At 38.2% G+C, this 27,500-nt stretch overlaps 2 protein-coding genes, 1 long non-coding RNA gene and 1 pseudogene across 3 annotated transcripts in view; 2 read left to right on the plus strand and 2 right to left on the minus strand.

Annotated features, from left to right (window-relative positions):
• Window positions 1-27,500, plus strand: part of LOC149098949 (uncharacterized) — a 179,350-nt gene that overhangs the window by 72,746 nt on the left and 79,104 nt on the right. The window lies entirely within an intron of this gene.
• Window positions 4,003-12,112, minus strand: LOC149098951 (uncharacterized). The gene is made up of 7 exons (XM_089277489.1): window positions 11,868-12,112; window positions 11,398-11,505; window positions 8,120-8,208; window positions 7,860-7,960; window positions 7,270-7,445; window positions 6,387-6,575; window positions 4,003-4,336 (listed from the first exon to the last, which is right to left on the minus strand). The coding sequence occupies exons 2-5, from the start codon at window positions 11,472-11,474 to the stop codon at window positions 7,329-7,331; spliced, it is 384 nt and encodes a 127-aa protein (XP_089133615.1). The 5' UTR covers window positions 11,475-11,505; window positions 11,868-12,112; the 3' UTR covers window positions 4,003-4,336; window positions 6,387-6,575; window positions 7,270-7,328.
• LOC149098952 (uncharacterized) lies at window positions 6,383-7,261 on the minus strand (annotated as a pseudogene).
• The window catches only part of LOC149098953 (uncharacterized), a 1,681-nt gene continuing 70 nt past the window's right edge, over window positions 25,890-27,500 (plus strand). The window contains exons 1-2 of the mRNA XM_089277490.1: window positions 25,890-26,806; window positions 27,350-27,500. The exon at window positions 27,350-27,500 is cut by the window's right edge and continues 70 nt beyond it. Of these exons, the coding sequence (XP_089133616.1) occupies window positions 26,245-26,806; window positions 27,350-27,500 (713 nt within the window). The 5' untranslated portion in view covers window positions 25,890-26,244. The remainder of the gene's footprint in view (window positions 26,807-27,349) is intronic.

Raw genomic sequence — 27,500 nt, forward strand, 5'->3', positions numbered from 1 at the left:
CACAGAATGATAGTCGATGAGTAATCGATGGGTAATCGATGAGTAATCAATAAGTCATCAATGAGTAATCAATAATATCAATGGCAAATCAATGTCATCGATGAGTAATCAATGACATCGTTGAGTAATCGATAGGCCACAAATTATTGGGCTTCGATTACTCAACGATTAGTCATTTATCAACGCCAATAATCAATGAATAATCAGTTGATTACCCATCGTTTACTCATTGATTTTTCATTGATGTAATTGGTCATCGATTAGACACCTCTTAAGGCTTATAGCACAGGGATTTTTGCGCGCAAATGTTACAAAAAATTGTGCAAAAATGTTCTGCCTCGTTGAGAGGGGGAGGGGTTTGAGTAACCCATATCCTTTTAATTTCTGGCCTATACATCCCATATCCATTGACCGCTATACACAACAACATCGAACATTTTTTGAACACTTTTTTTTAACATGAAGTCAATGCAGGCAGTAGCCATGTTTGAAGTTGGCTGGAAATAAGGGACGGGGCGGAGGGGGGAGTTTTGTGTCTTAGTTCTTACCTTCAACAGGGGTGAGAGCAGTGAGAAATAAGAAATCAGATCGGTAAGGTTGACGAATGAATGAATATTGTGTTTGTTTTATTTCCCTAAGTTTTGGGAACCAAACAAGAATTTAAAGATATTGCAATTGGCCTACCAGTATTTAAAACGTTGTTCAGTATACTTTAAAGGCATTGCAAGCTCGCTAAAGTCTCACTTTTCCGAGAGGAAGATGAGTGGAAAAAAAAAACAAAACAAAAAAAAAAAACAGAAGTCAAGGGCTGGAGTTGGCATGATGTAAATGGAATTTACAGTTAGAATTTAACACACTGATTGATATACTTACAGCAGCCGCAAGCTCCCCAAACCGGAGAAAACATTTTCTGGTAAATTCTGAATATTATTTCCTTGTAGTAATCTGCGATAGACAAAAACACCAGTTTAAAAAGAATAAATCAAAAATAAATAAAAAAATAACTAGCTTCAGTATCGAGTTTAAGACTGGACATTGAGAAAACATTTTCTGGTAAATGCTGAACGTCATTTCCTTTAAGGAATCTGCGATGGACAAAAAAAGGTAAAAGAGTCCTAACCGTCTTGTCCGCTGGAGCAAGGGCAAGGTAAGTACCTTGTACCTCCTTCTTTTGGCTGAGGGCTAATTTCTGGATGGAAAATAGTTTTGAAGTCTTTAGGTGGGTTGGAGTGTCCTTTGCCCGTTTATCGCTATGTTGAAAGGGAATGTCCTACGCATATCAGTGCATTTTGTTTAGCTTAGAATAACACTGAAAACATGACACGGATATGCAAAGCTTTACCATAACCTGAAGCCAATTTACAATTTATGGGAAGCCAGACTTTGGAGTGAGTCCATCATAATGATTGAAAAAAGCTTTTTCTGTCCTTGAATAATAATAATAATAATAATAATAATAATAATAATGATAACAATAATAACAACAATAATAATAATAATAATAATAATAATAAAACACTCCAAAACAGCGTGATAATTTTTGTTAAAAAACGTCTTTGAATAAATGAATTTATTTGCATGCAAATAAAGGTTTTTATGTCACCTCCTCGATTATACATTTAATTTGTATCGGGTGTTGACATGACATGCGTAGGTCATTCAAAGGTAAAGGTGGGTTGATTGCTGCGTTCGTATTACCGTCATTTGATACCTTAGACAATACCTTGGAGTTGTGCAAGAATCCCGAGACAGTCAGGCAATTTCAATACAATAGAAAGTAGGATTGTGTAATTGTCTCACCCTATTCAGTAAAAGTACATAGCCTCGTTTTCCTGGAGCACAAGAGGGTAAAAGAGCGATGCTAGCTGTGGCTCGCCCTCTTAGTCTGTAACGCTAAATCTTGAAGTCGTTCAAGCAATCAACCCACCTCCGCCCCTTGCTCCCACGATAGCCTTTCTGCTTATGTGTACTTTTATTATGCTGCCTTTTTCGTGGCCCTCACCTTTACTAGAGCTTAAATTACTTTTAAATCGTCGGTATGACGACTTTATATACTTTATGAATGACTATTATGTTATGATGTAGTTAATTATTAGTTAGTAATTTATCAATTAAAAGCGGCCACGACACATGGCCAAATTATTATCCCAGCAGGTTGCTGTCGTTATTTTAAGCGCTCTAACGAACAGAGCTCGACTGCTGGCTTAAATCAGTCGTGTAGTCAATATGATTGAAAACCACTCGATGGAAGGGGGCATAAAACGCGCAATAAACGCCGTACTTCTATCGAATAAACTCAGGCCTTTTTTTATTCGCCTGTCTTCGATTTGATGATCAACCGCACCCAAATTAGCAATAAGCAAATCGGAAACCGTGTATATTGTCCTGAGACGGTGTGACATCAAGTCACTGACCTGATATGGCTACGTTATCATGGTCACTTGTCCAAATTTAGGAAAGTAAATACCAAATCATACCTTATTTGTTATGCTTCGGTAGCATAGCAGGTTTGTTTGGTTTCGATCGCCATGGGTATTTTGGCGAGGCTACGAACCATGGGTCGACCAAACTCTCCTGATATGCTAACCAAAGCGTATCAGAAAGTACGATTAGTATTTACTAAAACTGGCAGACGGTTGGCGGCCGTAGGCAGCCTAAAACAAACGAGGAACCAGTCACTTAACTAACAGCACATGCCGACAGTTTTTGCCAATTCAACCTTCTTTTGCTGCATCAAAGCGAGGTTTTGTTTTTTTATTTACACCTGGTCGCATTTTGAACCGCTTACATGATGCAAGTGTAACAATTTCTCGTTCTCCCACAGTTCCACTTGTGTGTCTACAACACGATAGGAAATAGGAACTGTTTCCTATTTCATAAACGAATAAAATAATAAACTGACTAAGAGAGTAACTTTCTACCTTGGTTTGACCTCATTTTAATGTCCTTATCAAGTAAAACTTGCCGAAGGCATTGACTACGGCCACAGGCCGAAGGTTGAGAGCATTTTTTTTTTTGCTTTTTTTTTGGAATTTAGTGATCAAAATCGGCAAAGAACATTTTAATTTTTTCATTTTTGAAAAAAACTGCAAAAGATAATATCCAAAAAAATATTAAAATGCTGGAAATACGCGAAGAAAAGAAAAAGCCATTCAATTGCCCCTGTATACTCAAGAAGGCATTTGAAAGCGAATAAAACATTTTTCTTTTAAGTTTCCATTTCATAGAACATCCAAGGATAACAGCCAAGGATTTTAAAATTGCAAAAAATACATGTAGGGTAAATATTTTCTCTTTAAGTTTCCATTTAATAGAACTTGCAAAACTAACAGTAAAGAATGTTGAAATCGCAAGAAATCCTAGCAAGAAATTCTTGTTGTTTTCATGTAAAATAATTGCTTCTGGATAACATTTGCTTTCACTTTCGAATCTTTTATTATCCGAATCAATGCTTTTTTTTTAATTCTGCGTTCTTTTTAAGTTTTTGTTTTGTTTTCTTTTTCACTGCATAAAATCGTCTGTATAAGGAGCCTTCCTCAGGTTGTACACAGTCAGTATATCTATTGGTATAAGACAAATATAAGGATGCGGCAGGATGTATAAGGTCCGTATAATGATCAGTATATTTCAGGGTTGGCCAAGAAAAATACCAGGATCTTATACACTTGTGGCAGGATTCCTTATATGTCATTATACATGTCAGTATACATCATGTATACTGTGTGAAACAGGAGGTATACTGGCAGGTCTGTGGAAGGTGTGTATACGGAATTTTACAGTTGTGGCAGGATTCCTTCTATGTCAGGTCAAATGTCAGCATACAGTACGTATACTGGGAAAATCAAGGGGTATACTGAACGTGGCATGGACGGGATGTGTACTGATTTCGTATATCTTATGGAAAATGACCCCTTGTTTTTAGCTACAATGAAATCTGTTTTCGGGATTTCTATTGGCAGGTTTTATTGGTATTCATTTTCAAATCGTCGTAAACAAACACCATTTACTTGTGTTCCTCTCTGCTGTTTATTTAACATTTGCAAATAAAAATCTACTTGATTACTATCTTCATGATCTCCTGAATGTGGTCGAAGCTATTTCATGCTTCTTTAAGTCTTAGTCTACATGGAGTTAGGACTGTAATCGAGTCTTAGTCTACACGGAGTTAGAACTGTAATTGTGATAAGCAACAAAACAACTATTTTACACATAAAGTAAAATGTCTTCCAATGACGTTTCGGGTACACGTCGAAATAAGTTAAAGCAATATAATTTAGCAAACTTCATCAAAATTTAAATCTGCATCATCTACACTCTGATCACTTCGTTGTCATTTCTGTCAAAGGAAAAAAAAAAAAACAAGTCAGCTTTAGTTCTATGACGTAGAGGATAAGGTTTAAGTAAATGACAAACAAAAAAGAGGAGTGGAATTTCTTAAATACCCGAAAAAAATTGCTTCCCAGACTTGTACAGACAGTATTATTCTGTATATGTGACCGTGAACGGGAAAACGTACCTTAACGCTTATCCGTTAAACGGCCGCTAACGGACGGATAGCTAACGGATAGTTAACGGCCTTCACAACATTCTAACGTTTTGTCCTAACGTTCTAACGGTTATCTAATTGTGCCTAACGGATGATCAAAGCGTTCTAACGCTCTCTCCTAACGTTCTAACGGCTAACTAAGTATGCCTAACGGATGAAGAACACGTTCTAACGGTTGCACAGTTTGTTCTAACGGATGACTGAAGCCGTTTAACGGTTGTCTAACGGCCTACATCTAAGGACGTTTAACGGTTGTCTAACGGTTTACATCTAAGGACTTTTAACGAACGAACAGCATAGCTTTCAGTCCAATGTTATAAACACATGCATAACCGTGCCAATCCATTATGTCTTACGCTCACGATTTCTAAAAAAAACGAATCACAAAGTGCCTATTTCATCAGTCGTCGATGGGACAAACATTTAAAAATTATTTCCACGGTGAGCATTGAAAGCAAAACTCAGTGATATAAACTATCACTTCCTCATCGAGACAGACAAACTCAGAATTCGAGTCCTTTATTATCGTGTGGAACGCGAAACGTCGCTAAACCTACGTGTAAACAATTTAACTCGCCAGTCGAGCAGGGTGAACATTTTTTATTGTTTTACTCAAATGGATTTGTCGCTTGTACTTATTTTTACACAATGACTTTGTCTAGAGTTTTTTTAAAGTAACTGTTTTCTCCAGCTGTGGATTCGCGAAAGATTACGCATTCTTGAAAGAGCATGCGAAAAGCGGTACCTTCTGAAGCCACGAAGCTAGTCTCGAAGCGACGGGCGTTTTGTTGGCGCCGGTTTCATCAGATAAAGTTGTTTTTGTCACATACATATAGTTAAATTGGTTTCTTCTGATTCAGAGTCAGACAACAGTCTATCAAAATATTTATCAAACTTTCCGCCGGAATATGGCCGTTTCTTACATCTTGGAAGATGTAAACAACTTTATGCAAATTTTTGAACCCGCACTTTGTGACATTGACAAACGAGCACAAGTTCTTGACACGTGATCAGTGTTTACTTCGCAGAACATCTTTATTCATCGCATGGCCATTGGTTGAGTTTTCTCCGTGTTTGGTTTGTTCATTTATGGCATTTGTAAGGTATTTTTAACTTTCGTTTGTTCACGACTTACAGTAACAAATTACAAGCTCTCGAAACAACCGGACTTTGCCGAATAAATAAAACAGTTCATATAATGACGATTGTTGTTATGATTTTACATTTCGTTTCTGTTTTCGAAAGCGGCAAACTTACAACTTACAAACTTGTTTTGTTTTGGATCGTGTATAATAATTATAGTATGAAGGCTTTATTGAACTTCATTTGAGTTGTATTTATCAATCATCAGGGCATCAAAAAATAATAATCGCCAAACTTCTCGTCGAAAGATAGCTATCTCTCATGATTGTTTTGAACTAAATGGAAGCCAAGAGCTGCTCTCGTTTCATACTGTGTTAGGCTACGTACCACATGCTACTTCAACGCGTGCCATGCCATTCTAACGGAATCGTTACCCGTTTAACGTATGCTAGTTTATTCTAACGGATCCAAACGACTTCTCTGGCCGTGCTAACGGATACAGAGTTTTTGCTAACGGTTATGCTGTCCCGTCTAACGGTCTGATGCTAACGGCTAACGGATACATGTTTCTTGCTAACGGTTGCACTCTCCGTTCTAACGGCCCCATGCTAACGTCTAACGGTTGGGCTAACGCCCCTAACGTTTTTAAGAAAACTTTCTAACGGATGACTAACGGATGCTTAACGCTTTTGCCTGTCTAACGGATAAGCGTTAAGGTACGTTTTCCCGTTCACGGTCACATATATAAACACCTTACCTTTCAGCTTCTTCTACTCGAACCATTTCCTCTTCTCGTCAGTGTAACTCCTCCTTCCACTCAACTGACAGGGCCCATTTCGGAGTGTTCACTAGGGGCTCCTTTTCAACTGGATAGCCCGTTCTGGTCGTCGTCCTTTTCCATCTTTTATTCGTTGCCTGCCCGGCTCTTTCGCTGCGTTTGTCAAGTCTAAGAACAAAATAAACTTCATAAGTATATGCAGATCATTGTAACTTCGTGTGATACCGATCTTGCGGCCACGTTTTACTAAAAGCTACAAAAGATTTCCATTTTTTTGGCCTGTCGTGAGAAAATACACAAAATGGCAAAGCCTCTGGACGGCGCATGATCATACGCGAGGTTGTATTCGGGGGAAAAAACTGCTGCCTCAAAATATAGTTGAGAAAAAATGCACGTTTCAAAGAGTTCCTATTGTAACTCTAATTCTGAGGTCTTTACCGATGATTTTGGAGAGATACATGTATTTTAGTATTCTGATAAGAAAACACTTAGAAATACAATTAACTGCACAGAGAAGCGAAAGTAAACTACGTATACGCGACGTTTCGAAATCATATTGACGCCATTATCAAGTAAAGACAAGAAAATAACAGTCGAGATGTTAAGTTCTATCAATTACACCTGTCACACTATAAATTAACATCTCGAGTCAAAATAACTTCGAAACGTCGTAGTTTACTGTTGCTTCTTTTTTTAATCAATGATATTTTAGTAAAATCGATTATCAGTGTATCATAGAAGTAAGCTGACACTTTAGAATGTAGGCTAATGCAAAGGTGTTTGTTGCATGAAAATACTGATTAAAAATATGTGTACACATACAGGGTGAATTCGAGACTGACAATCTATTTTTCAAGCTTACTTGCTTAGGAACGCTATGAGTGTTTCACTGCGGTATTTGGGGGGTCTAGAAACCAATCCTCATCCAGATTCGCTGGCAGAGTCATCATCGTCTGTTGACATGTGATGTTTACTCAAGCTTGCGAAAGCCCGGGACTCGTTCTCGTCCTTTACGAAGCTTCTTCTTCTTTCATATTTCTAGACAAAAACAGATATCCATACCCTATTAAAACTCACTGACAATATAACAGATTTTGCTAAACATTAAGTCACGCATAGCTACCATTTGCCGAGAACAGCAAGCTCTGAAGAAAGTTATGATACATAGGTCTTTATATTTTCTTAGTAATTTTTCTGCATGCAATGTTAAGAGTTTTAATCAGTTCCAGTTTCAGTGATCTCTTGTACAAGGCACGCAATGCAACAGGTTTTTGGCTCAATAAGGGAATAACTGTGAATCCGCTGTGATGCCAAAAATGTCAGAACAAACGATATGTGATTGGTAAAAAATATCTATCTACTGGTCAAAAAACGGTGAACGTCAGTTAACTCGTGAACTCTGGCTAATACCATTTAGCCCGTACACTGGTAATTTCTCTCAGAATCACATACCCGTTCTTTTCGAAGGTTTTCTCTCTTCTCTTTCTTTGTGTCATCGGTTATCTTACCCAGAGCAGTTCTGGGAATATGTTCATGATACTTTTTGGAAGTTCCTAAGCATACAAAGAAGAAAGAAGAGAGCATTTCAGGTAACAAATAAGTTCAGTCGTGCGGTACTGACTTAGTTACGGACTTCTTCAAAAATAGATATTCCCACTACCATTTGCTTTAACTGGTATTATTTTAAGTACACTTTTTTAACTTGTGCTTACTTTCGACAGCTGCTTGGCTAAAGCCACTCCTTCGACCAAGTTCACTGACAATAAATTGTCTTACTCTCTGATTATGAACACTGCTGACTCTGCAAGTGCAAAAAAAATATTGACTTCTTTTAAGTCCATTTTATTTCTTGGTCTACATGGAATGAAAGCAACGTTAAGCATAGTTATGACAATACGCCATCGGCAAGAGTTAAACTCCCCCCAAAAGAAGAAAACAACAAATGCTTTGCTAAACGATCTCTTCATGAGTAGGTGCTTTCAAACGCTGAGTCCACTAAAGCATGCTTTAGCAGTTGTCACTAGCACACTTTGGTTACTGAGCGATTAGCAACGAGCTCGAGACGCAGTGAAGTTGACTATTGTTTATAAAAAAACAAGGACAGGTTGTCAGAAGCTTTGGCTGAAACATGTACAGGGTACAAATGTAGTGGTAGAACACAAACTTTGATAAAGAACCTTAAACTTGCGGTTTTTTCAAACCAACACATGTAGTGACATTTGAATCATAAGTTAAAGAGAATAATGATTTTACAGTGCAAGAACTTCAACCAGGGCTGCTGTGTAACTCATTATAATAACTGATCGATCGATCGATTGATTGATTGATTGATTGATTACTTTGGTCAAACTAAACTAGCTACTGTCTAAAATTTGAGGCAAACTCACTTTGACTTAGCTTTCAAAAAGTGATTTGGATGCTCGCATAGGGAAACCCTGAAAAACTGGACAATTCATTTTATTTCAAAATTCTTGGTATACATGTACGTGTAGATTGATAGCCAGCTTTATTGGCTTTAATTGGACATGCTAAATGGCGTGAGTGCAAGACACTGTGAAAGATATAGGGTAAGCTCAAGACAAAGAGCTGAAAATTCAAACCAAGACCCGAGACCAACACTAAGGGCTGGTTGACACTTTGACATAAACATAAGCATAAGCATAAACATAAGCATAAGAAAAATATGTGTGAACCGGGGTTACATAAGCATAAGCATAAGGATGGCTATTGCGCAGGCGCAGTTCACCTCTCAGGAATCAAAGATGGGGGATAACGAAGTCAAAATTGGATTGTTGCTACTGTTAAGCCGTAGAAATCGAAGAAGAAGATTGCTTATGCAAAGACAAACACAGAAAACCGAGAAAGGTCTCGCTAAGAGATATTTTTACGAGAAGAAAGGCACAAGGCGATTATTATAACCTTGTACAAGAATTAAAACTGAGAGACATAGAATTTTATTTTGCCGTACAAACAAGGATAATTGCGGACAGATTCCGCCAACTTTTCGTTCACCTGCATCGCCATGTTTTCAGCTGACAGATTCTGACAGAGCAGACCTGAATTTTATTTTTGTGTATTCCGCTGACAAGAAAACTCTTTACGCTTACACTTATGCTTATGTATGCCCGGTTCACACTCAAGTATTCACAACATAAGTATAAACATAAGCATAAGAAAATGGAAAAAGTTCCATTCCTTGTGCTTATGCTTATGCTTATGCTTATGTAACCCCGGTTCACACATATTTTTCTTATGCTTATGTTTATGCTTATGCTTATGCTTATGTCAAAGTGTGAACCAGCCCTAAGTGTTGACAGGATTGATGACCAAAAGGTTTTAATGCATTTGGAAAGCTACACTGTAAGCACCTGGGTTTCTAATGCATGCAAAAACATACTTAAGATGCCTTTGAGAGAGGAGAGAGTTGTGTTGCACATTAATCAAGTTTACAGTGTAAACAAAGTATGAAAGGCTGCGAGGGCCAGAGCTTGTGGGCTTAAAAACATCAAACCAATTCAAGCAACAATGTTCAAGGTTACAGATTATGTTTCATTTTGCACTGACAAAGGTAGGCAAGTTGTAGAAGCCTTTCATTTTTTTGCTAGATGTGGTGTAAACTTTTTATGCATTAATTAATCCAATCAAAATTTGAGTATCAAATTCAATATTGTTCTGAATTTTCAGCTCTTAACCTGAAATGAGTGGCTAATAGCCACTCTGAACAGACAGAATGAACTGATTAGATAACTTCATGTAGACATGCAAACAAATTCCTCCTTAGGCTAATAACCTAAATGAGTAATAAAACTCAATTTTCAATATTTACAAATTTGTAATGGTCATCAGTGGAACAGGGTTTACATGTACCTTAATATAATGTATATATAAAATAACAGATGACGAACTGATCAAATGTAGATTTGACTTAACATTTTATTACTATTTAGTTTCGTACTACACAACTTGTGTGCAGTACTCATGAGATAAAATTTGCCAAATGGAAATTTACATCATTACACTGATTTGAAATATACAAGTGACCATTGGAAATGTGATAGCTACAATAAGCGAATGCTTTTACAAAACAAAGGAAAGTTGGAAATTACGAATAAACTCTGTTATTATTGAAATACAAGAGAAGATTTAAAATTTAAAATTTAACATTTTTCAGGAGGAATTTGTTTGCATGTCTACATGAAGTTATCTAATCAGTTCATTCTGTTTGTTCAGAGAGGCTAACTCAGGTTTACAAATAATAAAGTACTTCTTCCAGAGGCATAGGTTACACTGTACATCGATTTGAAGCGGGCTTATATGGAACAGCCTCCAAGTGACTTTGACAATAAATCAAAGTTCAAAGTCACTTGAAAGATTTTAAAGCAAGCTGCCCCATGTAACTGCACTTCAAATCGATTTAACCTATGTCTCTGGGAGAAGTACCTTGTAAACCTGAGTTAGCCTCTCTGAATAAATGGAATGAACTGATAACTTCATGTAGACGCGCAAACAAATTCTTCCTGAAAAATGCTAAATTTTAACTTTTAAAGCTTCTGTTGTTACACAATAGTAACAGCATTTATCTATAATTTCCAACTTTTCTTTTCTTTTCTGTAAAAGTATTCAGTTATTGTAGCTATCATATTTCCAGCAGTTGCATGTGTATTTCAAAGCAGTGTAATGATGTAAATTCACATTTGGCAATTTTATCTGATGAGTGCTGCACACAAGTTGTGTACTACGAAACTAAATAGTAATAAAATGTCAAGTCAGATCTACAGTTGCTCATTTCGTCATCTGTTATAATCACCCTCTAGTTTACTACTGAGCACTCTGAAAACAGATCTGCAAATCACCTTGTTTCTATATAAAATATATAGAGACTGACTAGTGAAATGCCAAAATTTGCTTGCCAATAAATTTTTTCAAAAGCTCTCACAAAAATAAATCTTAAAAAGTCTCCATGTTCCCCTAAATAGTCATAAATACATACGTGTATCTTGTAAGCCGGGGTTCTTCCACACAGGTTTTCCTTTTTTTCTTCAAGTAAGGATGCCAGGGATTATACATACATGTAAGGCATTACCAATTTTACTTCATCCTATGATTAAAATACAATACGCATAAAAGGTTAGTTAGTTTATGTGTAAATCCACACTGGAAAACCTCAAATCAAGCTTGCAGTGCTAAGGAAAATATCATAATAAATCAATCAGTAAATTTTACACAGTAGTTTGATTTAATGGTTTAATTCACCATCATTCCCATTGCCGTCCCTTTTGAAATCAAGGTTACATTAACTTCCAGTGTATAGCTTCTGCTTGATAAAGAAACATTTACAACGAGAGGCAATTCCATACATCTTAAGCAAACTTGACAACTGAACTTTACCCTGGAAACTTAAGCTTGACTTACTCGTACGTACAAAACAACCCGGGAAGACAACAATGACTAACGTTTTACCTGTTGTTGTTGTTGTTGACTCGTACCTCCGTGTGTATCGATGTTTTCACCAGCTGTATGCCACCAAAAACTGCTTGAAATCGTGCACAGAGAAGAAGTGAAGGTAAACTGAATTTTGTCCGCCAAAGTAGAGTTTTTAAACAGTGAAAAAGGACCTAGAGATCGATGCAAGCTTCAACATTTCACACCTTTCAAAAAGGACGCCAAAAAATGGCGCGAGAACCGAGAGAACCTGGTGTCTAATGTGGAAAACCGCTGATCGGTGGTTGTTGAAGGTCGGACACTCAGAATGATGTAGGTCGTTTCTCCCATTTTGTTACAAGTCGTCTCGAAACACATTTAAAGTCAATTTCGTTTCAAAAGTAACCTCGAGGAAAAAATCTGGTTAAAGTGCTTTCGTCGTCGTAATACGTTTTGTGATTTGTTGTTCAAACGTAATGCAATGTTGATATGATGGCAGGAAGTCGACTCAGGAAGCAATTGGGCCGTTATTTAGGATTTTCTTTGCCCTGCGGGCTCTGGAGTTAAACTCATCCCACAGAGAAAAGATATTCGTCTGAAGGTCTCAGGACTTTCTCCGCTGAATACACCAAAACTTCTCCGAAACGAGCTTGATTCTTCTTACTAACCAAACTTTGCCCAGCTTTATGTGTCTCCAGTCAGTTTAACTTTGCAGAACTTTACGTATCCCGTAGTGTCCAATTTGTGGTTTCGTGCTGTGCAGTACTTAACTACTTCAGACGAGACGGGTCATACAAAGATAAATCGCTTTTTAGTGATTATCCCGAAAACGTCGGTCAAAACCGAATGAGGAGAATTCGAAGTTACAACAAAGTGTGTAAATTTCTTGACTCAAGCAAAACACATGCGCTGCGCCAACAACATGAACCAAAAAAGTACAATTGTTCTGGTCAACGAACGAATACACGCTCGTCCTCCTGCCGTATGCCCATATTCGATAAGAATATTCCAGGTCCACGTCACGGTTGTACACGCCATGAATACTCTAGAATTCCATAGCTTTGGCGTCAAGATCACGTATTCGAGGATAAACGTATACACGCACAGATCGCACATACTTTGAATTCATAGTCTAAATTTTGCTTCCGGGAGAATGCTATGCACCCGAACTGTTACCTTCTTTTATAAAATTCTTTTTACAAAGGGTTCGCCATCATACTCTAGGGGTACGACAGATGTGTGGTATACTATAACGAAAATCCACGAACGATTATGAACGAAGCGTATTCCACCATATTCGACACGAATATTCCAGGTGTACGTCACGTTTTGTGTGTGGCTTGAATACCCTAGGATTCTATTGCGTCACAATCACATATTCGAGTCTAGAATACTCTAGAATATTTTGGCTTTCACGCAGCGGTGACGAGTTGTGTGCGTCGTGAATACTCCAGGATTCTATGGCGCCACAATAACGTATTTAAGACTCGAATACGCTTATTATCGTCAAAGCGGAGGGAGAGAATTTTATTTTTCTGCCGCTTGCGATGAACGCTTGAAGAAACAACAGCCGAGAAGAGCAAATGGTCTTGCAATTTTCTGAGAGCGAGCTTAAGGTGGTCTTATACCTAAAATTTTTTTTTTGCAAAACAACTCTGTGGAACAGTTTTGGTATCACGTTAAAGGACTTTGCACTCTGACTTCAAAAATGAGCTTTTCCAGCTCACGTGCCATGATAGTTAATGAATAACTAGCTCCTTAGTGTTAAAAAGTGGTGTTCATTATAAACACGATAACGTAATAATGAATGGTTCGAGAAGTATGGAATTAAGTTCATCCTGTCCATAAGCAAGTTGTCCAGGAGACAAACCTCAGAAAACAGTGTTTTGAGGGGGTTTTTCTCGTGAAATGTTGAAAAGGTGTATTAATATTAACTAATATTAACTATATTAACTAAATAACAGGAAAAAATTTCATAAATTGCAAATTTTGGAGGTTTAAGACCTAGATAATTGTGTCCTTCATCAATGTTGAAAATTTGACAACATTCGGTTAAAACCCAGTGGAGATATCGTGTGCGAGATATTGATGATCCGTCTATTTGGTCATTTTGAGAAATAACGCTTTAAAGTTTTACTTCGGTCTCCGAGAGCCCAAATTAGACCTGTGAACTAGGGGGGGAGGGGAGGTTAGGGGCATGGGGAGGGGTATATTTAAAGGTTTTACATAAATGTTTCATTGAACACCCGAATACACACCAGTCATAGAAATGTTATCCAAGTATAAGGAGCGTATAAGATGGTAGAAGAAATAATGTTCAGGACCATGATGCAAAATTCTCATAACTACACATCTTTAAAGCGTTTGTGTAAAGTATCATTAAAATGTATTGAATTGAATCCATTTTGTGAGTACTTTTAGACTGTAAACAATGGTTGCTATGGGTGTTGCTATGTTGAAATATAGCTAGAAGTGTTCAAATTTCTTAATTTACACGTAAATTCAGGAGTAATTAGAGGAAAATCGTTTCAAAATACGATTTACAAATGGACAGGGATGTTTAATCTCCATGTTCCAAAAAAATGGTTTCCTGGAGAAAAATTTATATCTGAGAGTATAAGACCCCCTTAACGCCTCTAAGCAAGGTCTTCATCACGGATCGTGACAAAACTAAGTGAGACGAATTTTCTTGTACGTATACGAAATTTTCCATAAAACGAATTTATATGATTCGTGCTTAGAAATTTTACTAACAACCCGACTGGAAGAAATATTGGTGGGTAAATTTTGTTGAAGGCACCCTTCATGATTACGCACGCGCTGATGCTTTTGGACTTACAGCGGTAACCACAATGATGGAATACCACTAGTCGGTCTAAATAAATAGATTTTGCGACATTCAACCTTCGCAAGCATAAGATCGGCCAGAGGCCTCCTAGGAGGGTTCCATGGTTTGCATCAAATACGCGGCAGCGTTAAATGGGTTTGGCGTCCCGGTGCAAGTCCTCCCATGCAACTGATCTTAGGGCATTCCGCTCTCAAGCTTTGCGAAATTGGTGAGTTGCGCCACCACGTAGGTCGGTGAGATGTAAGGTATGTTCCGTTGCTGTTTTTTTTTTTTTTTTTTAGCACTTTAGTTAAACAAGGGTTTCACATTCAGTAGCCGGGCTGGTATTCGAAAAGATCCCTGCTATAGGTAGATTGTAAATACTAGAATATAAAATAGTAGTCGGAAGTGTAAACACCTGTAGTAAATAGAACTATGCATAACGTGAGTCAAAAGAGCTATACTGAAGATTGGTATGAATTTTAAGTCTTATGCCTCCACGCAAGATTCTGAACACAATACACTCGATGGCATTAACAGAATGATGTAAGTTAACTATAGACCTTCGCGCTTTGTTGACTTGAACATCCTGAAACGAACGACGGAACGCACATCCAAAAATTTTAGTTTTCGCGTAAAGAGAAATAAGCTCCGTGAATTAATTTGGCCGATTAAACTAAAACCGCGTGCCGTTAAGTATCAGAGTCCTGGCTTCCCTTGATACGCCGCACATGACGTACCCAGGCCATGAGTTTTCCTGACACGCCGCAACGGACATATCAGGATCGGAACATGGCACTCTCCGACACGTCACGTTTCTTGACACGTCACGTTCTGATCTCGGACACGCCAAGTGTCGAAGAATTTCACGGCCACGTAAATTCCACGTAATTACTCATTTCACGCAGCTTATTGATATCTTTGCGCAATGCGTAAAGGAGCGTACAGATACGATATGGAGATCTTTACGCAATGCATAAAGAAGCGTTAAGCTGCGTTGTTGATATATTCACAGAATGCTTAAGATGCGTTAATGATACCTGTACGAAATCCGCAAAGTAGCGAAAAGACACGCTAATAATATCTGCTTTTATAGCTGTTTATCTGACTCGAGGCTTCCTTTACAAGTAAGTTCTTCCGTAAGAAGCACTCATTACCACAGGGTATATTTTTCAAGTCAGCTCTGTTTTCAGCAACCGGAGCCTTCATTTCCTTCATTTATGATGCAAAAGAACAATCAAGTTGAATTTACTTTGTCAACTCGTATAATGTTCCCTTACACTAAGTATAAGGAAATTTCCACAAGACAGTATACATTAGTATAAGGATACAGACGTATACTGATCATTATACAGACCTTATACATATACTTTAGTATACATCATTATGCCTCTCCGTACACATTATGTATACGGGTTCATTATACCTCCTTATACATGCAATTTCATGCAGTGTTTTCTCTAACGATGAGATGCTTAAGAAAACAGATGAACGAGTATATTTGATATATATGCCTCAACACACATTGCACTCGCGTAAGCTAGAGCGAGGAAAACACGAGTGCACTTTCCTTGTCGCAACTCACTGTAAGTACGGACGAATATATGTTTACTTCGAATAACATTCTAAAGCAGATCGAACCCTGGTTTGACAGAACCGCATTCTTAAAAATGATAACAAAAAACCGATGCGTGTCGCTTAGGGGTTACTGCATAAAGGACCAACCGCGCCCGCCTTTTTCACATGCTAGTCAGCCCCCACCCCCCACTCCCTGGGAGAACGTCGCTATATACATATTCCATGCTAAAGATCATTTCTAGAACAAGCTGTACACAAGCATACGCGTCGAGTTTTCTCGTCTTCTGCTACAGATAGCTAGCATATGCATTTCCCTAAGAAACGTGTATATCTCTTTAAATTTCTGCACACGCTGGTAGAAGGAGCTGTACATAGCATGGGTTTCGTTTGTATGCGCCAGCTAAACATTCATGTAGCACGGGTTCTCTTGCGGCTTGGCTTACACTTCACAGGTTTACTCGCATGTTTGTGTTTGGCGTGCGTGCATAGTTTTATTGATATAAAAATTGTGTTTTCAGGGCGAGGCTGAATACTTTTACTTTTCTGCCGATTTTATGCTGAAATTATTATCTTGAATATTCTTAGAAAGAAAAAGGTCCTCATCGGCTATTAGAGTGCTCAGTAGTTAGACTAGAGCAATATATAACAGTAGAAGTAAAGAGCTGGATTAGTTGGTCCAAGACATTTACTTGTTACACAGAGTTGCCTGATGATTGCTTCGGAGAAAGCAAGAAACTCTGAGTAGCAAGTAAATGTCTTGGACCAACTAATCTTGCTCTTTACTTCTATTGTTTTATATATGTTCTTAGATATAAAATGGAATGTGGTGAAACAACGTCAGATTATCTGTCCTATCATGACTTTCATATCGTTGAGTAGTTTTGGAGCAAAACTGCAGGTAATAGAAACTGATATGACACACATAAAAGTGTAGAAATGTCATTAACCACGAACATACGGCTGGCGCTGTTTTGGTAGTGTTTTTGGCTAGTTTTGACGTTTAGCGGAAGGCTTTTTATTCGGTGTGATTCAAACATGATTTTGTATTTTATTACACGACTAAATTAGTTCAACGATTAAATAACAAAAATCAACCAATCAGATATTGCTCTATTGCCGGTCCAATATCCTCCCAATACTGGACCGGGAAATGTCCCGAATGGTCCCGCACGACTGAGATTTTCTGGTAGTTTTATGGCTTACGTTTCAGAAAGAACTTGCTTTCACATAGCAGATTCCTTATCTTTTTCATTTAACTCTCCAGCTTTCCCTTTGCTCTGTTTAACATAACACATAAATTTTTTTTCTGTCCAGCTCCCAATCACAATTGCGCCCTTGATCGGTACGTGTTCGTAACAGTGTTTTTTTTTCCCGCTCATGTAATAAATATCGTATTAACCATACTTGCTCAGACCATACATGGAGGATATTGGCGCTCGGTCTGTATCTTCAAGACCTCGGGGCGATATTCTCCCAGTGCAGAACTCGCGCTTGGTTAATAAGACATATACGTTGCAAATTTTCAACACAAAATTATATTTTCAATATCTTAGCCTCGGGTTTATTCTCATGACATTCCTAAACTTTCGTAAATTTCAGCTGCGATATTCTTGAATCACTGCACTTGTTTCACTTTTCAATACACTTTCATAGAAGGAGGTATACATTGCATGGGCACCTTATTTGTTTGCATAAGGTGTAGTTTTATTTTCTCTGCACATGCATTGACCGTAACATTACTAGTCTCGACTTCTGAGTCGACAGTTGTCGATTTGTGAAGGCCCGACGACGACAATTTTACCCTCTCCACCCCACGCCCTCCCCACCCCAATAACATTTCCTTTCCCGTTAATTAGAGAAGTTCATTCGCGCTTAGAGTTCTGGTGAGTTTTGTGAAATATCCAAACCGCCCATTATTCCATGGATCACTAATTGAGAAGGTGATAAAGTTCATTGTTCGACTAATTTGAAACAAAATATTGCAAAATTGATCCATACGAAGCCACAGACTGAATGTAGAAATACTGCGAACTAAATACTGCTAACTAGACTACTCATACATCACCAACCAGAAAACTACAAAAAAGGACGGCCTCAACAAGCCAGTCGGTTCTCACAACCGGCAAACACACAAGTTGCCTGACATATTAAGGTCTGAGAAAATATTGTCCGATTATAGCCTATGCTGGCCATAACAAGCTCAGATAAAAATTGGCTAAAAATAAGAGAATATATTGACAACATGCGAAAGTTTTACCTAAAAACTAACAAATCGCCTACAAAACCTGACAGGGACCTTTGCAGGTCGGCTTTACTGACAACTGATAAAGGACGTTGGACATTATGATTCTTCTTAAATCCGTTGTATAAAACTTTTCGGTAGATAAGCCAACCCAAATATATCTACAGCTAAACAAGCAAAAAAAGAGAGACGAATTCCTCTAAAACCGTGCAGAGCCATGGGCTTTCTACACTTTAGTTTAATTCGTCGGTTTTACTACTTAGGCCTATAATATGTCTAAGATTTATAATATGGCAGTTTCATTAGTCGTCTGGGTCAGACGCTCAGTGTTGAAGTTCCTGTGACTTGGCTCAGCCACAAGTTGTCCCATGATTTCTCAAAAGTTGTCCAAAACAACTCTAAAAGTGGTCATTTTATTTATTAAAGTTGCCCAAATGGTGCCAATGTTTCCAAAAGTTCCAAGAGCGTTGCTTATATGTTTGAAATAACAAGGCAAAAACAAATGCTCTAATTAAATTTCAAGGTGGTTTACAGCACATTAAGACGCTAAAATGAAGAATGAGGGCTAAAAATGCATGAAAAATAATCCCGCCGGAAACAAAGCAAGACCGTCAGCAAACAATTTTGTTGGAAGTTTGAGCAAACGCGAGACAGTGTTCGAATTCTAAAAAAAAAAAAACGAGTTAAACCGAGCATAGCAGGTCAGTTGACTTAGAAACGACCACAAGGTGATGAATATGTGGGTTGAACGGCTCGATACGACGGCAGTAGCTGGAAACCTGACTGGCGACAAAAACAAAGCTGACTTGTAGGAATAGAAGTAAAAAGGAAGTTAAAGGGGTATATAGAGACCAACTGACGAGAAAGGGGACCACGGGATACGCGATACGACGAGGCTGCCTTTCTGGACAACGACTGACAACGACGCAGGAGAAAGTTCTAAAGTAACCCACGCTACGAAACGAAAAAAAGTCCAAAAAGAAGACACTTCTTTCTTTGGATCGTATTTCGGGCGCAAATAGCCCAGAAAAAAGACTTCCACATCCAATACACTCTCGTACACGAAACGGTTTCATTCCCTAGCGTGCCATATTTCCTTGGTGTTAATCAGGTAATCACTATCTTACCTTTCGGTATGAATAGTGCAGAGATTTGAATATAGTGGCTTTACCTACAGTCTAACTAAATGACAACAACAAGACGAATTAAGTCTGTTAGTACCAAGCTTTTCGACCAGGAAAGGTCAACTCAAATACAAGTGAGCACAGGACTTCTGGTGGCTACCGGGATATGATTTATACCAGAAGGAGTCACTCAACCCGATCAAGAACAACTGAAATTGTAATTTGAATTCTTAGTAAATCCCGGGAGATATAAAACTAAAATAGGGACTAAAGACGAATATTAAGCCCACCATGACTACTTATTGATGCACAAAGAGGACCCATTGATCGTTCGACCGTCCTGGTACGTTCCATTTCCCCACGTCACAACTTTAGGTTGCTGCTGCAACGCTGCAGTTAAGGCTGCTAAGCCTCTCTCTCTGTTTTTTTTTGTTCCGGGCTCCTGGATTGCCCAAGTAGTGCCCAAACTTGTTGCAAGAAAAGCACCTAGCTGAAGATCGGCCGCCACAGACATTATCAGGACAAATTTACCACGCAAGCAAGCCGCATTAAAAGTATGAGAAGAGCGTACCGTGGTACTTAAACATTCCTCACACTGCCGTTCCTCGATGGCAGTAAGTATCACTACAAAATTTCGTTACGAAGATAAGACTACCAGTCATTATCAGTCCAACATATTTGTTAGGCAGTCAGGCCACGAAGGCATTCTCAGTTGAAAGTAATACAACGCCACCAAGCCTGGCAATGCATATGGCAGTATCAGTACTATTCCAGCGCACAGGCAAGCCACGCAGGCATTATTCAAACAAATTTGCCCAAGAAACCCAGAGACTTGATGAGTCAAACTGCTGCCTCTAGATTTCCATGCTAGCTCAGGCTGATCATAAATGGTATGGCCGCCTGTCATAAGTCCTTGAAGCCCAAATTGTCTTAGCCATGCATAGCGAGAACTCGCTGTTGAAAATCTTACGTTGAACAGGAGTAATCAAGAAATAACAAATATTTGTAAAAGAATTCGAAAGGCAGTGAATAATTAATATCAATTCAGAAATAGACATGAAAGATACTCTTAGACAATTGGCTTGGGATTATAGATGGTCTTGGTTTTGAAAACTATTCTGTTTTTCTCCCGGATGCAGCAAAACTCCTCATCATATTACTAATGTTTTACCAATAAATATTCTCAACTTACCGAGTGAAATAATGACACATATCTGAGTAACAACTACTTAACATTGGAGTAAACTTTACTCAACATAAGTCGCACTCAAAATAATGGGTATGTTATACTCTTTATTTTGAGTTGAAAATTGTATTTATATTTTGAGTACGGTTACTCAAAATATTGAGTCAACAGCCTTGAGTTTAGTGAGCCTTGAGTCTTGTCAACTCAGCCCAACAATGCGTTTACCTTCTGTTTTTATTTACTATTAACACTTTTGCTGCACACCACGCGGTTTGTAACAACGTTTTGACTTTTCGCTGTCGTCTTAATCAGCTCCCAAATGGGCTGCCAGACTTTCGCAATCCTTAAATCAATTAAATAAACACAGGCCAACGAAGAACAAGACCGTGATAATTCCTTTCAGAAAACGCCCTAGCCTGTAAGAAAGCACGCTAAAAGCCAACATAACTGAGGCTAACTCTGTATGTGTCTGTCCTCGATTTGATGATAAATTGCGTCATAACATTGTCAAAGTAGCTCTGTATAAAGACACGAAAATCCTAGGTAGGAGTGCAAGTGAACCGTTTTTTTTTTCTGCAGAGTTTAGTAAAAGAATTATCGAAGCATCTTCTCAGTGTTTCTATCTAGTTTTCGCATAGGTCTACTAACGTCTATCATAAATGCCGTTCTCTAGCTGGTTACTCTAGTCGCTATCTGTTCTGTTGTAGATAGTGAGGATCGCCAGGCTAAAAGTGTGCGTCTGTTAACAAAATGGCAGCCGCTTCTTTGCGTACCCACGTGTGTGTAAAGAGGATTCAGATTACATTTCGAACAAGTAATATGCTAAAACAATTAGATTATTCTCTCTAGATCTATATGCGTGATATAGTTGACTCAGACTGTGCCCTTAAGCGATAGAAATCTCAAACTCATATTTTAAAATAACTACGAGCCGTGTTGTACTCTTTCAAAAGTCTTCTTCCTCATGATAGTCATAGCACACAAACTGGCTTATTTTTCGAAAAAACAAACAAACAAACAAGCAAAACAAAACAAAACGAACAAATAAATATATAATAATGATGATAATAATAATAATAATAATAATAATAATAATAATAATAATAATAATAATAGTGAAAACAAATTTCATTTCCCACCCTCGGTTTGGCCTGTTATGGCAAATGCTTCGTGTTGTTTTTCGAATTAAAAAAAAAAATCAGGATTTGGTGTTAAAGCGATTTAAGTAGAATTAGGCAATGTTGCAATTTCGATAGTACGCTGAACAAAATTGTTGTGGATCGACGTCTTACAACTGAAAAAGTGTGGAATTTTTACATTATTAAATTATTAAAGTATTAATATATTAAAATAAAGTTTAACTTGAAATCAAAAAAATATATTTGCGTCACTTTGCTTGTTTTATTTTTTCCTTGTAAAACGTTTTGTCAAGTGTACTCTGTATATTAGACATAGACATAGACAGTTTATTGTACTCGGACAACACACTTAGCTATGATAATGGTGCGTCGCATTGACTTGATTTGCAGCCGAGTCTACATTACGCATCAGCTAGTTTATAGGTGCGCCAAGAAAACAAAATAACAAAGTGAAAATGTATGTTCAATTGGTTGAAAAACACAATTGGTTTATAAATATATTAAATTCAAACTCGGCTTAGGAGAAAAAAATAGAAATCAAGTCGAAGGTGAAGGATGAGTAGACAATTTGTTTTGGTTTATTCCCCTAAACCTAAGAGCTAAGTTAGAATTTTAAGATATCAAAATTGGGCCTTTTATATTTTAAACGTTGATCGATTCACTTTACAAGCATAACAGGCTCACTAGAGATTCACTTTTGCGAGTGGAACATCTGTGAAAAAAAAGATGCAGGCAAGGGTCTACTGCGCACGATTTTCCTGTCATTTGCGCACACTTCACGAGCGCGTGTACATACACAGCATGAAGAGATATCCTTCAAGTTAGTTTTCCCTTAAACGAGCACGTGAGCTATATGTTTTTATTACCGACGTTTAATTGGTATACAATTTATTCTCTATAACTAAAAGGTTAAAAAAATATATTTTCGGAAGGAAGAAAGATATTGCTAAAAGAGTGCACAAAACCGTTACTCTAGGATGCAAATTATTATTATTAAAAACTTCGCTTCTATCGACCGCAAAATGTAACGTGAACCGATGAAATAACACAGGTGATTCAGCATAAAAGGGGTAAGATTGGCCCATCATATATCTTTTGAGAGATTAGTGACCTTCTTTATAATTGTATTTCTTGAAAGAGTTCTGGGTAGGGAATATTCGGAGAAAGTTTTAAAAAAATCGTTTGACAACTTTTATTTCTGAGGAATCATCTTAAAACGGTAAAATAAACAAAGAGTAAAAGCGTAATAATTTCTGTCCCTGAAAGAAAGTGCGCAAATAATCGCCGTACTTTTATTATATTTAATAACGTCAAGCCGTTTTTTACTCTTCTGTCTTCGATTTGGTGATCTACTGCACCCAGAATAGCAATCTGCCAATCAGAAGTCGTATCTAATGTCCTAACCATCCTCCAACCACCATCCTCTTGACCAGTTTTGGGGGAAGGGAGGCTGGGGTGGGGTGGGAGTTTGCTTGTTAATTATATTACGCTGGCCCGATTTTAGTTCATTTTGTTTAGATCAGAGTAACATCGGGAAAAAGAACATTGATATGCAAAGGCTTATAGCCTGCAGCTGATTTATAATTAATTTCTCTGTCAACGGACGTTTATTTTTGGCTACTAGTTACTTTTCTTACGGCGCGCGATAGCGGCCAAGAAGCGGGCGCAAAGTAATTTCGTCATTCTCAGGACCGAGCCTAGTGTTCGAGCCTTTTCAAATCCAGAGCGGTTAATACTTTTGCTTGGGATCTAGACGAACTCAAGACAAAATAGAGAGTTTGTGGACTAACAATTAATGGGAGGCCAGACTTTAAAGAAAATTCGCTTTTGCCGAGCTTAAAACCATAAAATAAATAAGCAACAACAAAAAAGAACACTATGGTAATTCCTTTTCAAATATACTCTGTAGGGAAGCGCGCACTTAAAGCTGTACTTATACTTCTATTCAACAAACTCAGGACAGAATTTTATGCGTCCTTGCATGATTTCATGACAAATTAGCAGGGCTCAGCCAAGTGGACCTATGAACACCAAAATTATCAAGATGGAAAATGCTAGGAAAAAGTGCAAGAGGGACTGACTTTCCTCTAGTCAAAATGGCGAGTGTTGCCATCATACCCAATGGGTGTCGATTCGTCTAGCCTTGTGGTCAACTCGAGTTATCGGGAGTTATGTCGTGAAGAACAAAGCTTAGTGGGCTAAGGTTGTAGATGACTCCACAAAGAAGCATAAAAAGAAGTGCGAACTGACGACTTATTGGAGGGTGTTTGGAAATGGTCAGGGAACAGTAGTTATTAGATGAATTAGTTTACTGTCATTGCCCCAGTGCTACTGCTGCCGGTTTTCAACTTGTTTGTTTTTATTTTTGCTCGAACCACTTAGCAGGCAAACGTCCGGTCTGCAGAATATGAAAGGATGTGATGAGATGTCGCGCTGGCTGCATCTTTTTATACGGTGTACTGGGCGTATCTTGACTATGGCAAAGCTTGACTTGTCATAATGCGTCGTAAAACGCTGATGTTCTTGATTCTCGAAAGATAATTGTATAGGTTTCCAGGGTTATCTAGCCGATGACATCAGTGACATCAGTGAAAGCAGTGACATCAGTGACATCAATGAGTAATCGATAGGCAATTATAATCGATGGGTAATCAGTTGATTAGTTATCGATTATTGTCAATGGGCAATGAGTAATCGATGAGTAATCGATAGGCCACTAAATTTTCGGTCATCGATTAGTCATTGATTGCAAATTTTGCAAATCTGTATTTGCTGTTACTGATCTTTATAACATAGCATTAGCGAAGCGCGCGTTCTGATTGACTAATACGCTCGATCCATTTGCCCGTGGGTTGCACGCTGACGGCAGTTTGTTTATTTGTACTCTTTCTTAGCAATTTTTTTTGGTCGATGTTGATTGACACTATAAAACATAATTCCTATTTTTTTTCTTTTAAAATATGGGAAAATCTAATAATTCTTCTGGAGATGAGCAATATTATTCCTGTGAGCTACCAAATTTCGAGCTAAAGTTTTTCGCCGGGCCTCCACCTAAGGAATTTGCGAAGGCAAGCAGGAGTTGAATCAGCTGGCTGAACAAAGGCACTCGGTACTAGGAGACGGGTCGGGCCGACAAAACAAGAAAAAATGGGTTTTGAAAACTGGTCTGTAGCAGCCTTTTGAGGTGAGTAATGCATTGCGGAAATTTTAGAGAGAATTTTCTAGCGATTTGACGACAGTAGAGCTTTCATTGTAAAACTTTTCTAGCATCGAAAGCCATTTAAATGCTTTAACAAATCTCTATTTGTGAAGTCTTATATATGAAATCCTTCTGTTCCGAAAACGTTATAAAGGCAATAGTTTTTCTGAGCTTTAATAAAGGAAGTTTTATCAAATATTGGTAGCCTCTGATGAATTACTTCAGTTCCCGGGTTTTAGGTTAGCTCGAAAACTCGTCGCTTGATCGTAAATTGAACTCTTGAAGAAACAGCCGCTCGAAGACTGGATCATACACAAATATAAGCTTACATTTCTGACATTTTCCTTAAGGTCACAGTCTTCTGTTCATTTATACGGTGGCCCATTAGGGACAACTTTACAAAACAGAAAAAACACAAAATAACAAAAAATATATTGCTGCACACTAAATCAAAGATATTACCAATGAAGTCAAACCAGCACTGCCAATGAAAGATGGAATGGACCCCTATAATTAACGCATGCACACCGCCAAAATGTTAAATAAACACTGCAAATAAAAGCAAAACGCACACTGCAAAGAAAAGTGGATTGCACACTACACATGAAAGCAAAATGAAACCCCAAATTAAGTAAACAAAAAATCGCACAACAAAAAAAAAAAACTGAACGCACACTGCAAATGAAAGGAAAATCATCACTGCAAACAAAAGTTAACCGCACGCCGCAAATGAAAGGGAAATAAACTATGCGCGCGCATTTCAACGAGAAGGCCTGAGACCTACGTAGTAAGCTCTAATTCGCGCGCTTTTTCCTTGAGGTGACAACCAAGATGGCATCTCATTATTTACGAGACGAAATTCGTGCAGCAGTCCGTGAGGAGGTTTTTCAAATGCTTGGTTCTCCTACTACATCAGGAACGGGACGCGAGATAAGTGAAGGTGCCAGTCGTTCTACAAGTCTAGTGAACTCGGATTCCCCTGATCACTCGTCGTCGTCAGAACGTACTCATGCAGTCGTTCGAAGAGTTCTATGGAAAGCGTGAAGAGGAACGTCAACACGGTTTTAAACCCCCCAAGAAGAAAATAAAAAAAATAATAAAAAAACGAGTCCCGCCATTCCATGGGCACTACTTCACAGAAATCGGCAAATGTAGAAATAAAAGTTGGTTTGGCAGCCCAAACAGATGGAGTGATAAAGCTTCGTCGTGGGAAGACTCAGATCATTACAGTAAATTCGCTAGCCGGCAAAGAAGAGATCATGCAGAGGGCAGTGGCAAAACATGCCAGCTTTGATCAGACGTTTGACGAGACCGTTGCTTATGCTTTGCTATATCCGGACTTTAGGGAAGTGATTCATGTTCCTGGAACAAATGACAAGTTCTCACTTGCAGCTTACAAGCAAACAATCGGCAAGGAATTCAAGCGATTAACATTTTACGTTATACCTCTTGAAGAGTTTTATACTAACAAGTCAGATAAAAGTGACAGCGAAACTTTCGAAGGTGCTGCCAAAGAATCGCATTTGTGTACATATGGTTTCTCTGGGGCATGTCGGAAAGGAAAGGCAACTGAGAGCACAGTTCTGGTTGTCGATAATATAAATGACGACAATGAAATGGATCGGTGCCCTTGGGCTTCCACTGGATCTGCCTCTGAGCCTTTAATCACGGGTCAACGAACTGGTAGGTTTCTCTATTTTTTTCTCGTCCTTGAGGAGTAGTCGAAGAAACTCGGTAACATTTTATCCAAACAAGTCAAGGTGGTAGTCAAACCTCATGTGAAACTTGATATGAAGGTCAAAGGCTGATACGCAATTGTGAAATAATCACAGTCTTAAGCATAATGTGTGTGACCGGTGTGGGATAAGCACAAGTATAATACATAGAAATTTTGTTCTTTTCTTGTACTTGAGCTTTAATTTCAAATAAGTGATACAGCATGAAACAAAATAAGCACAAGCATATGATCTGTTGTCACCAGATATCCTCTGATGCCACTGCACTTGTCTTGTTCACTTATGTTTGTTCCACAGGCCTGGGCCTTGTTATTGTCCACAAGTGTGGACAAGACTTAATGTTTACAAGTTATTGTCACAAAAAAGAGTCACGCAACTGACTGAGGTATCCAATTTCTGCATTTTTCTCATTTAATGTCTCCAAAGAATGTAGCCTTGATGTGACACAAAATGACAACAAAATGATAATTCTGATTACATTTCATTACAGAAGGAAGTGTTGTACAAGTTTTGAAAGAAACTTTTCCAACAAACACAGAAGAAGAAATCATTCAGGCCCTTGAAAATGCTGGTTCAAGGGATGGAGCTGCTGAGAAACTCCTAGCGACTGAACTGAGCAGTGAACCAATTGATCCCATTTG

The sequence above is a fragment of the Orbicella faveolata genome, unplaced genomic scaffold (assembly GCF_042242905.1).
Source record: "Orbicella faveolata isolate gen_17 unplaced genomic scaffold, um_ofav_v1 contig_46, whole genome shotgun sequence".
Classification (NCBI taxonomy): domain Eukaryota; kingdom Metazoa; phylum Cnidaria; class Anthozoa; order Scleractinia; family Merulinidae; genus Orbicella; species Orbicella faveolata.

Bases quoted from the DNA above. Each gene is read 5' to 3' on its own strand.
- LOC149098951 (XM_089277489.1), bottom strand. From the start codon at position 11,474: ATGTATAATCCCTGGCATCCTTACTTGAAGAAAAAAAGGAAAACCTGT. The intron at 8,209-11,397 runs GTATGTATTTAT...TTGCACTTGCAG, and splicing joins CCCCGGCTTACAAGATACAC to AGTCAGCAGTGTTCATAATC. The intron at 7,961-8,119 runs GTAAGCACAAGT...TTGTATGCTTAG, and splicing joins TAGCCAAGCAGCTGTCGAAA to GAACTTCCAAAAAGTATCAT.